This window comes from Hylobates moloch, unplaced genomic scaffold (genome assembly GCF_009828535.3).
Source record: "Hylobates moloch isolate HMO894 unplaced genomic scaffold, HMol_V3 SCAFFOLD_10, whole genome shotgun sequence".
Classification (NCBI taxonomy): Eukaryota; Metazoa; Chordata; class Mammalia; order Primates; family Hylobatidae; genus Hylobates; species Hylobates moloch.
The window spans coordinates 2302116-2314847 of record NW_026652285.1 but is presented as its reverse complement, the minus strand read 5'-3'; the positions used below and the strand labels follow the sequence as shown (position 1 = coordinate 2314847).

Sequence of the window (12732 nt, the reverse complement as noted above, 5' to 3'; positions counted from 1 at the left end):
TTAAGAATAATACATATTTTTAGGTCACTCGTCAATCTAAAATCTTTCAAAGCTTATTGGGACTCTTGGGATAAAGTCCCAAATCCTTGCCGTTGCTCTCAGGACCCCCCATGGCCTGTCTACTTCTCCAGCCACATACAAGATGCCTCTCCTTCATGTCAGTGCTTCAGCCAGACTGGCCTTCTGTCATTCTTCAGATGTGACTGACTCTCCTGCTGAGTCCTTCCTCCTTAGAGGTTTTGTGCAAATGGTTCTTCTGTCATGAACAGCTTTCTTCTGCAACCTTCATCCAGCCACAATTCCAACACATTCTCCTGTGCTCCTCAAACTTGGTTACTGCCCTTTTTTTTTTAACAGCACCTTTTATTTTCCTTTTCTGAGCACTTATCATCCTTCAGCAGCTTGTTCACTGAGTTTTCATTAGACCATAAGCACCTTAGGGGCAGGCACCGTATCTTTCTCATTCATCCCGCAAACGCCATGCCTATCCCAATGCCGATGGACTCCAGCCTCTTGAGAAATATCTATTAAAGAACTACATGTCTCGATGCATTTAAAGATAATTCTCTGAGCTGACTGGGTGGTGCTACTAGAAATGTGAGAACTGAATGGGGCTCTTCCTGCCTCATCTCTTGCAAGTCCAGCTAGGAAGTGGGAGGTTGGAAGGGCAAGCATTAGAGATGGGGATTCTGGGTGAGGAATCTCAGCCAGGGAGTCAGGCCAGGACTCTTGCTGTGAAATAGGAACATTTTCAAGGGAAGTGACCCTCTGCTGGAACTCCTCGGTTCCAAGGTGGTCATTAACTTTGAATTGTTATGCAGTGTGAATAATTTGCCTGTGGAAAAAATTTAGCACAAACAGTAGTGCTACTTTTGCCATTAAATTTCAGCTGGAATCCTGACTAATCACCAGACTCAATTCAAACTGTGCCATTTCTGTAACATTAAAATATAACCCATAGCCACACCAGCAAAGCCACCCCGTAACAGAGAGAGGAACTTGATACTTCAAGGAAGGACCAATGGGAACCTGGGAAATCTAGAAACTGCCCCCCTCCACCCCGCACCCCACAAAACGCCGACTTGGGGAATAATTTGGCTTGAATCCATGGGGATTGAGCCTCTATAGCTGAATGGATTTAGTCTTCCAGGTTCATGCCATTTGGTCAATCTTCTCTAAATCATTCATTCACTCATTTAGTCACCATTCGAGTGCCTACTATATACTACCCCAAGGACCAGTAATCAAAGTGATATAACTGCTTCTATCCATAAATGCTTATCGTCTACTTGGAAAGACAGATATGGGAAAAATAAGTAAAACATAGTACTAGAGGAATGACAATATAACTTACAAATTCCAAGTGATACATCCAGCTGCTGCAGAAAAACATACCCTGAGAACTCAGGTGCAAGCCCCTCTAAGTAAAGGCCTAAACCATCAGTTCTCCTATTTTTTTTTTTGCCCTTGGCACTTACTATAGCTCCAGAATTTTCAGTTTCCTATATAACCTCAGCTCGTGAGGACTGTCCACTACTCCAAATTAGCAAGTAAAAATGCTAAAATGTCATAACTCCATTCATTACAGCAAACACTGTGACCTTTTAAAATAAGTACCTTACCTAGAAACTCAGCATTCTTAGTATTTTTAGAGTTCTTAGCAAATTGTTTAATGTTAAAGAAATGGTTTACATGACACCATTCCATGCCAATTCTCTTTCAGTGACTATAATCTCAGTGCTTTCATTTCAGAGAATCTATTCATAAGATTTCAACTTGACTTCTATTAACAGGAGGCATTCAGATTTAGTTTATCTAGAATAGATTTCAGCTACATTACTGATAATGATATTTTAATGATAATTTTATGAGGCGTTCACTTACTTATATAATTCTATCCGGATGACCATAATGCGCAGGGCATAGATAAGCATGTTTTTTAGAGGGGCTCTAAGTTATGGAATAGTGCAGGTCCTGCTAGAAAGAAACATCGTCTTCTTTGTTTTGCTTGGCATGAGCCGAGGAAGATGCAACCCTACCTATTGCTGTTAGCGACAATGCCACCAGCAAATTCAGACCGCTACTGAACGATCTGAATTCTAATCTCGGTTTGAGCACCTGTGTTGGTCCCTACCTGAAGCTACCTACACCTGATCTTGCATATAAGTATGCCCAAAATTATGTTTTATGTTCAAGTCTACAAATTAGGCTGAATACCACTTGCAAATAAAGGAGATCTGACTGATGCATTCTCACAAGAGGAAGAAGGGAGGAAGGAAGTGGTACACAGGACAAGTAAAAACCACCCTATATTTATTCATTATAGAACATACTTTTCTTCCCAGAAAGAAAACAAACAGTCTGAGGTATCCCACGTCAATAAATCCCATTCTATGGCTTTACATCCTGAATTTCTGTTATTAATCAAGGTTCAGTATCATTATACACAGTGATTAAAATTTTTCCCTGAGATCATCCAGGCTGTGCCTTTGACATAGAAGTACCTTACCCTACCAAAATTCAGGAGAAACCATAGAAAACTAAAAGTCTTTTTGGTGGTAGAAAAGGCAAACAACTTAGGCAGAATTCCTGAGAAAAAGGTGCAGAGTCATTAAGCCACCAGTTAAATTTTACCTGGCTGTGAACTGTTATCCCTTCTACATTTCGAAATATTCTGGGAAGAAAATTCATCTTATTGCATAGAAAGATACTTTTTCTCAAGGCTATGCACAAAGCATCTTTGCTTTTGCTAGCTGCCACAGCCATCTTGATGCCTCAGTTTCCAGTAAAATGCAAAGCTTGAGAGGTACAGGCAGCCCTTCCCCAGTGACATATGGAAAAGAGAAAAAAACAGACATGGATGATGAGGAAAAATGTGGTTGTCATATTATGTGTCCGGTCAGGCCTGTGATACTTCTCCAAATGGTCTGGCATCATAACAGCTACTGCTCCTCTCCAAGTAGGAATGAGGAAAGACTTACTGGATTATCACCTCAAATCCCAGCCTAATCAGCTCCACAAAGCATAAGGCAAATGGCCATTGGCACATGTCGTCCAGTTTGGGTGCACTGAAAGTCAGCTCTGAACTGAATGCCGCTTCCAGCAGCCCCTCCCAAGTTGGAAGAAATCACAAGCTGCGAAAGAGCCAGCCTGCCCAAACAGTCATTCTTCAATGTTGTTGTGTCCTTCCGCCCACCCGTCCCCATAAAATTGCAGGACGGAATGATCGTGCTCCCTACTGAAGACTTCCCCTCCTAATAGCGAGCAAGCAAAGGTTTCCCTAGGCTGCCCCATACTGAATTGTAGAAGAAGGCAGCCCAGCCCAGGATGGGGGCAGTGAGAAAGGAAGCAGGCGAGTGAGCTGGATGTCAGGCGAACATGCTTAGAAAGGATGTGGTAGAGTGTGTAGGCCTCTGAAGACAGAAGCAGCAGGGGAAGGCTGAGCAGCGGTGGGTGGTGGCATTTCCAGAGACGTTGGGTGGTTGCACTTCCAGGGACACCATCCCATGGATGCAATGTTCCCAATTCTCTTTCTTAGGTTTTCTTGAGGTAGTTCTGACAGGCTCTTGCCATGTCTTTCAAGAAGTTAGGAACTCCATTCTGCAAAGGAAATGAGACTGTCATTTCTGTGTCTTCACAGTGGTCACTCTTGATTCTTTGGGATGTGGCAGAAGGTAAACAATGTCAGCTTTAGGACTAACAAAAATGAATAGGCTCCCCTAACTGGATTTCAACAGAATGTTGTTGCAGATGATGACAAAAAGTAGGACTCAGGACAAAAGTAAGACTAGTCAACAGGAACTTCTGTTGCAAAAAGGCCTTGTATGTTAGCTTTTTCTAGGAAAAAGCAAAGATGTTTCTGAAACAGTGTTTCTTGAAAAAAGAAAACACAAGAAATGCGCTTGGGCTGGATTGTTGCATTCTTCCAAAGAAATGAAAGGACTTGCTTTACTGAATTAGAAAATGCTAAGGATTGGGGATCAAGGAGCAGGATATATTATTATTTAGTTAACGTTGAGCACTGGGCAAGACTTTTCCTAAATATTGTCTTATTTACTCCCCTTCTATGCAGTAGAAGACATCTATCTTCATTTTTAAAAAGGAAGAAATGCATGGCTTCCTTAAATAAAACAAGACAGCCAGTAGCAGAGCCAGGATTCGAAATTGCATCTGTTTGACTCCAAAGCTGATGTGCTCTTTCACTCTTCCAAGGAATCTGCTGAGCTCTCTAGTAGTAGATCTTGTGCAAAGCAGGCTGATGGTGCCCATAATGCCAGGCTCCTGGGCGGTCTCTAGTGATACAAATTACCACTGCAGTTCCCTCCCTTACAGAAAAAAAGAAGATAAAAAAAGGCAACAACAACAAAAGTGGAAGCTTCCCTCAGGCTTGGACATATCTGGTTGTCTCCAAGCCAGGTCAGTCTGTCTTATTCCCCAGTAAGCAGAGGAACGTAGGGTCCAAAGGCACTATTGTTCCTACTAGGAGCAGACTATTGTCCAGAGGTTCCAGAGACTGATTCTGGTGGGGTCTTGGGGCACAAGCAGGGAGAGGCTGGCATTCCAAGCTGATAATTCTTTGTCTTTTGTCCCAGCCTCCGTCTTGGATGTTGGCAACCCCAGCCCTAACCAGAGTCACTCAACCAAACTCTTCATAAAAGAGCCTCATTACGCCTGAGACAATGTGTCTCTTCAGCCTGACAGCCCCGCGGGCTAAGTCAACATTTGTCAAACACACTCCCCCATCCCTCCCTGCTGCCCCTCCTCCTGGGATCTCACCTTGGCGGCCCAGTTAATGAGCCAGGACGGAATTTGGCCACCCGGGTTATCGAAGTAATACATGAAAACTAGAGAGGGAAAGAAAGGACAATTCAGAAAAAGGAAAAATACCAGAAAAATATAGCAACAAAACTGTGCAAACTTTATATCTTCATATTCAAGCTCAGAAACGGCAGAGGGAGGTAGCATATAATTCAGATGGACTTCTCTCCACTGACTTCCCTTACGGCATACTTAAATATAGGCACTTTTGAAAAAAGCCACAGACACATTTTGCTGCTATTTATTAAATACCTGGCAAGTGCTGGACACCTGAATATAGCCTCTCATTCAATTATTCTAGCAATCCTAAGGAGATAGTAAAATTAATCCCATTTTATAAATGATGAAACAGATACTAATAAAAATTAGGTGACATATTCAAGGTGACCATCTAACTATAGTTCAGATTTTTGCCTAGGACGCAAGGGTACACTCATTCTGGTAGAGCAGGTGGCCTCGCGCCCCACTCTCTGTCTGCAGCTTTCCTCCCTGGGGGCTGGAACTGAAGCTGGGCAGGTCTTGAGTCTCTGAGTTTGTTCTGAGCCAGAGCTGAGACCTCCAAGACAAACCTGCCAGCTTTCTTGCCTACCCTTAGGCCCAGCGTATGTATCCACAGGACCAGCTGGAAGTGAATTTCTAAACTCTCTGGCTTACTTATAATGATCTGGTTTCATCTGGACAATCCATGAGTCTGGAGAAAATAGACTGGGTCAGAGTTAAACATCAACCTCATACTCTACTCAAGTTTGCTGGGGTGGAATGAGGCTCTCTCTAGGTGCTGATCCTGGTCTGCTCTGCACCTGTGCCTGTCCTCTGGCCTTCAGGGATATGCTTCATGTACTCAACATGCCCCCCAATCAGCCTGGCCCTCCCGTGGGGGGCCCCTGGCTGGGTGCGCTGACAGGCACCATGGGTTTTACCTTTGCTCCCCTTCTTGCCGTCACTCTCGATCGCCAGGCTCTGCTTGTATTGCTTCACCCGGACCACCCCAGACCTCTCGCCAAGCTGAGGCATGGAGGTGCTCCGGGCCAGGACCACGTGGATCTTCCGCCCTTCCATGTCCAGGTCTCGCCGCTGCCGAAGGTAGACATACTGCATGGCCAGTCAAGGCAAGACACCGACACCAGCATTGCAGACAGACAGAAGGAAAGCGCCACAAGCTGGAAGCAAAGGGAGGCGATTCTGTGCCTTCCACTTGGCATTTGCTCCTTTCTACCACTAGTTCACTCACCTGCCCTGTCTCCCTACCTGCACTGCAAGACTGTGCCTCACACCACCTAGTGTTCTCACCAAAGAGCATGTATTACTTACCTGTGAGTGATCCCTTCATGCTTTCAATGATGTGAGGAAACCACTTTTCCTTTCTCCAAGAAGGCACTAGGAGATGACAGAGGAATAGTCACTAAACAGCTGTGTGGTCCTAGGTAAGCTACTCAGCCTTGCTGAGACTCAGATTCCCTGTGTAGGAAAGGGAGTAACACTGCCTTCCAGACAGGCTTGGTGGGGGCGTTAGAGAAAGACCTGGGCAGACTAAGCTCTTGACAGACAATGGTGTCATTCCTCTTTGTTCTGGCCTCGCCCAATGCTCTAATTACTGACCTCTATGCATAGTAAATGGTCAAGCAATGTTACAACTGATGACCATAGGAAGACATGGGACTACACGAATATTTCGTAGGCAGATGTCCTCTCTAGGCTAACACTAGTTCACCAAGAATAACAAAACCATTTCATGTCCATCAGCCTTGATAGAAGAACCCTTAAGTTTATGGCACTATTCTAGGGAGGATAATGAAAGTCTACGAAACAACAGGAATCACTACTTATCGAGCCCTTATCATGTAACATCATGCACTTGACATACAGCTTAAATTTCGATCCTTACAAAGACTCTGTGAGTTTGGTATGAGTATCCCCACACTACAGATGACAAAAGTGAGGCTCAGAGAGGAAAAGAACCTTGCCAAAAATCCCACATCCCAACTGAAGTGATGAAACCTGAATTGTTATCCCAGATCTGGCTCCAAAGCCTACTTAGAATTTCATAGCTGGATGGAGCTCAGATATTTAGTTTGTTAGTTACACTTTCACACAACAGAATTTTGGGTTTCACACTCAAAGGAATCAAAAACCTAAAATAATAAAAAAGTCACTATGCACAACACAATTAGACTTACTATAACACAGCAGCCGTCTCAGCCCCCACCCACCTCAGTGTCTTTTTTTTTTTTTTTTTTTTTGAGACAGAGTCTCACCCAGACTGGAGTAGAGTGTCACGATCTCGGCTCACTGCAACCTCCACCTCCCGGGTTCAAGTGATCCTCCCACCTCAGCCTCTGGAGTAGCTGGGACTGCAGGCGCCCACCACACCCAGCTAAATATTTTTGTATTTTTAATAGAGACAGGGTTTCTCCATGTTGGCCAGGCTGATCTCGAACTCTGACATCAAATGATCTGCCCACTTTGGACTCCCAAAGTGTTGGGATTACAGGCGTGAGCCACCGCGTTCAGCCCCACCTCAGTGTCTTGACAGCGCCCTCTGTTGCCCCACCCTCACATTGGACAGTCTATTGCTCCATGCTCTTATATACTAATGAGTAAAGTTCTTAAATGTTTCAGGAAAGAGATGTTGATTTGTCACTGGGTTCCTTTCTCCTACACCTTTTACTTTTTCTTTTTAGCAAATATTGTTCCACTCACTCCCCCAACTTTCTCAGCTCGTGTGATAGATATCATCTGATACTCCACGGAGGAAGAATTACCTTGATACAGTGATTAAAATTTGGCAGAACACTTTTGAAGTGTTGGCAGTTCATCTAATTCAGTGGCTTCCAAACTTTTTTTGGACTCCATGAGACCCTTTGCTAAAAGGCTCTTATACGGAACTTGAACCTATAAAACACTCCGCTGCTGGGATTGAAGAGGATGGTGAAGGAGTACAAATCTTACCTAGGAGTCATCCTACCTGCATCCTACCCACCCCCAAAATTCCATCCTAGCCCCCCAGCTTAGTCCTAAGGGGCCTTCTGAAAACCTTACAGTGCCAGCCAAGCCTCCCTACATTTCATTCAACTGCTTCATTTCATAAAGAAGGACATTGAGGGGAAGAAGCTTACAGTCAGGGTCCGGAGCCAACAATCAAAGAGGGATTGCTGTGGGGTCTACTGAGATGGGGGAGGTGGAGAGAGCTGGAAATGCAGAGGCCTGAGTTCCAGCACCCACTCTGCCACTAACCACCTATGTGCCTCTGTCATATCACCTCCCTGGGAACCCTTTTTCCCTCTGTAGACTGAGGGAGCTGTAACAAGCACTTTTTATAAAAAGTTCCTTCCAGGTCCCCAATTCTGTGGCCTGACAATTTCAAGGCCTAGGAAACTTCTTAGGAAAGTAAGAGCTGCTCTCCAGTGACCATAATTACAGACACTCCATGTGCTCGGGCCCAGAAATCACACTCTGAGCTCTCCAAACACCACACAAGAAGCAACATCTTTAGCAAATGCTGCTGCAAGTATCAGAGACAATGTTATCTGTGCCTGCTGAGAAACCAGCTCTACCTCTCTGCAATAGACCGCAGCTGAGGAACACAAAACACTTAGAGGGCCAGGGAATGAGTACCTTGTGGAAAGGATACGTCTCTGTTGGACATGGGAAAAGGGTACTTCACTTCCCAGTAGACTACAGTCTCTCCGTTGCATTCTTGTTCATAGAGTTCTAAAGGAAAGCAAAAGAAGTGAATGCATCTGGAAGCCTTTTTAGCTACAACTAATAAGGGTATGACCTCTTAGGCCAAGCACGGTGGCTCATGCCTATAACCCCAGCACTTTTCGAGGCCAAGGCGAGTGGATTGCTCAAGTCCAGGAGTTCAAGACCAGCCTGGGCAATATGGTGAAACCCCATCTCTATAAAAAAAAAAAAGCAAAAAAATCAGCCAGGCATGGTGATGCATGTCTGTAGTCCCAGCTACATTGGAGGCTGAGGTAGGAGGATCATCCAAGCCTAGCAGGTCAAGGCTGCAGGGAGCCAAGCCATGATTGCACCACTGCACTACAGCCTGGGTGACACAATGACACCACGTCTCAAGAAAAAAAAAAAAAAAAAGATGACCTCTTAGGTTATGGTAAACCACTAACTCATAAGGTATAAAATTCTAGAAAAAAGTCAAACCTATTAATTTCCACTGAAAGCTTATTGCCCCGGGACAGAGTCTAGTGGATAGAAAAACACAGTGCAAATAAAAGAAGCATAATCAATATTCTTGACAGAATGCAATGAAACAAAATCAGACATCAAAAAAATAGTCAGAAGTTTAATTCAGGATAACCACCAGATGTCACTAGAGTACCAATAGTTTTGCTTCTGAGCCCTTTCATTCCCCTTTAGGATTCCCTGATCCATTACAGCTAACCTGGAACTGAGTCACTCAGTCTAGCACATTCATAGGTCGGAAATGAAGGTTCCAGATGAGCAACGTCCTTCTTAAACAGTTAGAGATCAGCAGAACTGTGGCTTACCCCAAGTTTCTTTCTTCTCTCCCATGTTTCTTCGCACTATGCCACAGCTAGGGTGACCAAATTTCCCTAATAATCCTTCCATCTTACTATTGTGTGCAAACAGCAGCCAACTCTTGGAGGGAGATAGCAAAAAAAATTTAATGGCATGCACACCCTCTGTCCCCAGACTGTGCTGTGCAGTAAACTTCTTTCTACCTCCAGTTAGAGAAGGAGCCCAAAGTCCCTGGAGGAGATGCTAAGGAGGGATAATTTAGCTTTTGAACGAAAATCTATTAGAAGCACACTGTAGATTAAGGAGCGTGCCAGCCCATTAGGGTCACAGGAGGCTGATGACAGTCCTTAAAGGAAAGGGAGAAGTGGACATCTGTTGCTTTTACATGCTCAGCACTGATCCCCCTTGAGCGTCTCAATTTTCCTTCAGGAAATCACCCTTCCCCTACTTCTCAGCTGCAGGGTTTCAGCAAGACTGACTCTGCAGTAATTTCAGGGCTGGGAAAATGAGCAAGCCACGGCCATGGTGACTAATTCAGGGATGGCAGATCTGTCCAGAGTCGTAGTTAGTCACTCTAGCAAGTTGAGAGCAAAAAGTGATTTAGTAAAGCTCTCAGATGGACCAGAGTCAGATTTCCAACCTCAAGATTGTTCCAGCAAAGCCTAACTGCTGCTTCCACTGGATCAGAGAACCCGGAGTGAAAGCTGTAGATGTCGGGGAGCAAACATCAGAGGCTCAGCAGTTGTTTTCCCTAAAGTCAGATCCGTCACTGGCCACTGAAAAATGGATCTTCCATGCTGCCTGCTTCCTCGCATGGCTCTTTTCCAGATTGAAGCCACAAGTGGGTCTTACTGGCAGAGTCTATGTCACATGACTGTATCTTGGCTGCAAGGGAGGCCTGGACAGACAGTGTCTGGCTGTTCCCTTGGATAGGGAAGCATCCCACTGCCCCCTAAATAGGAAGGGTATTTGAGAACACTAAGTTGCCCAAAACCGTGATGAATGTCCACAGAAAATAAGCACAAACTCCAAGCTGAGCTGACAAGAGCCAATCCTGGCATCTGGCTGCCATCCCTAGAAAAGTAGAAATCTCTTTCCTCTGGGGTTATTCGTATGGTTAGAATATAAACCTGGATCTTCTGGCGGACATCTTGGCCATGACATAAGAATCTGCCTAGGAATTAGGTCAACACAGAAGAAAACCGAGTCTAGAGATGGAGAAAGAAACAATTCTCATGAAATTATTTAAGTTCCCTGTTGCAGCTGTCCTCAAAGTTAGAAACCCCTGGACTTTTTTCAATGCCATGAACTAAGAAACTCCTGTTTCTCTTCTTACACTGTCTTTAGTCGGCTTTCTGTTACTTGCAACCAAGAGTCTTGACTAAAGGCTTTATGTGCCTTTGGCTAGTTTCATAGTTCCATTCCACTATGACTGGGTTGGCAGAGGCTACACCAGCTCTAAGTGGCAGGAGAAGTCCCTATGTGATGTCTTTCATAACACATCACTTAACAGGGAAAAACATCACTTAACAGGGAGAAATCTAAGACTGATAGCCTGGTCGCCATGCTAGGCCCTGGAGGATCTGGACCCAACAGCTGTGCTAGTTCGCCTAGCAGTAGAAGAACCTACCCTAGCTCTTCGACTACTACTAGTACTAGTTCTATTAGCTAGTTCTACTAGTACTAGCAGTACTAACAATAGTAGTAGTAGAACTAGTACTAACAGTAGTCGAAGGCCTAGGTAGGTTCTCTTACTCCAACCAACCCAACAACACCAAACTGCTGGTGGCTATTGAACATATTGCTTCATGCTTTCCTGACCTTACTAATGCTGATCCCTGAGCCTAGAACGCTCTTAACCAGTCATCCTGTCCCTCTCTCACCTCCTCACATACATCTATTCTTCTCTGTTTGGAAAATTTTGATTCAACTCTCAAACCAAAACTTGGACCGCACCTCCTCCCCTTTCACGACAACCTAGATACACGGGAGGATCACACAACTTAAAAGTGGCAGCAAAGGAGCCCCAAGAGCAAATTGTGGAGAGGATCTAAGACTAGGTAAGGAGCAAGTCCTAGCAATAGCAAAAGTGCATTTCAGTCCCACATTTAAAATGCTTTTGGGCCAAAATTTAATAGGAAGTACTATGTAGTATAAGTTAATTTTATTTTTTTCTACTGGCAAGAATAAATAAAAATAGATTACACATTTATTTTTGGGGCAGCGTCTCCCTCTGTTGCTCCTGCTGAAGTACAGTCTTGGCTCACTGCAACCTCTGCCTCTTGGGTTCAAGCAATTCTTAGTGCCTCAGCCTCCTGAGTAACTGGGACTATAGGCATGCACCACCATGCCCAGCTAAGTTTTGTATTTTTAGTAGAGACGGGATTTCACCATGCTGGCCAGGCTGGTCTCAAACTCCTGGCCTCAAGTGATCTGCCCACCTCAGCCTCCCCGCGTGCTGGGATTACAGGTGTGAGTCACTGCACCTGGTCAGAATAGATCTACTTTCTAATGATTAAAAAAAAAAAAAAAAAAGCACCGAGTGCAGTGGCTCACGCCTGTAATCCCAGCACTTTGGGAGGCCGAGGCAAGCAGATCACCTGAGGTCAGAAGTTCAAGACCAGCCTGACCAACATGGAGAAACCCTGTCTCTACTAAAGATACAAAAATTAGCAGGGTGTGGTGGCAGGCGCCTGTAGTCCCAGCTACTCGGGAGGCTGAGGCAGGAGAATCACTTGAACCTGGGAAGTGGAGGTTGTGGTGAGCCGAGATCGTACATTTGCACTTCACCCTGGGCTACAAGAGTGAAACTATGTCTAAAAAAAAAAAAAAAAAAAAAAAAAGCAAGCATCACTCACCTTTAACGTACTCGTCCCATTGTTTTCTGTAGTCTGAGTCCATATAGACGTCTGCCAGTAGAGTTGGTGAGCAGTCCTCCAGAACACCGAAGACTTTATACTCATAAAGTCCAGTCTTCTATAAAAACAGAACAGGTAGAAATGTCTATTGGTTCCCAAGTTGAGAGAAAGCTGGATTCCACATCATATGAAAAGCAGCTGATGATGAGGTTCATGCCACACCAAACACTGACCTCCTCTGTGGTCTTGGTGACACAATGGTAAAAAAGCAGGTGCAGGCCCTGCTCTCAGGGATCTTAAATTCAGGTAGGCAGCAGTGCTAGAGAGAGCTATAACTGCCATCCAGGTAATTTAAATAGGGTAAGAAGAGTTGTGTGATAAATGATGCCTTGCAAGGGTGGGGATGGGGAGGACATCTATGTAATCAGGTGATCAGAAAAGGCCTCTACGAGAGTTCACATTTGTCAGAGCATCTTGTTCCAAATGTTAGAAGAAGCCAGCCGTAGAAAGATAGGAAAAGCCTGTTCCTGGTAGAAGGAAGGTCCTCAGATGG

At 44.6% G+C, this 12732-nt stretch overlaps 1 protein-coding gene across 7 annotated transcripts in view; it reads right to left on the bottom strand.

Annotated features, from left to right (window-relative positions):
• Nucleotides 1-12732, bottom strand: part of PCTP (phosphatidylcholine transfer protein) — a 90866-nt gene that overhangs the window by 63338 nt on the left and 14796 nt on the right. For 5 of the 7 annotated variants that reach the window (XR_009215234.1, XM_058445395.1, XM_058445396.1 and 2 more), the window contains exons 2-5: nt 12180-12297; nt 8450-8529; nt 5739-5910; nt 4777-4844 (exon numbers count right to left, since the gene is read on the bottom strand). Coding sequence is in view for 6 of the 7 variants with exons in the window: in XM_058445395.1 (XP_058301378.1) it covers nt 4777-4844; nt 5739-5910; nt 8450-8529; nt 12180-12297 (438 nt within the window). In the remaining variant the exon portion in view is untranslated. Of the gene's footprint in view, nt 1-2296; nt 3601-4227; nt 4326-4776; nt 4845-5738; nt 5911-8449; nt 8530-12179; nt 12298-12732 lie in introns of those variants that run through there. The other 2 variants (XM_032162810.2, XM_058445397.1) reach the window with 2 other exon arrangements.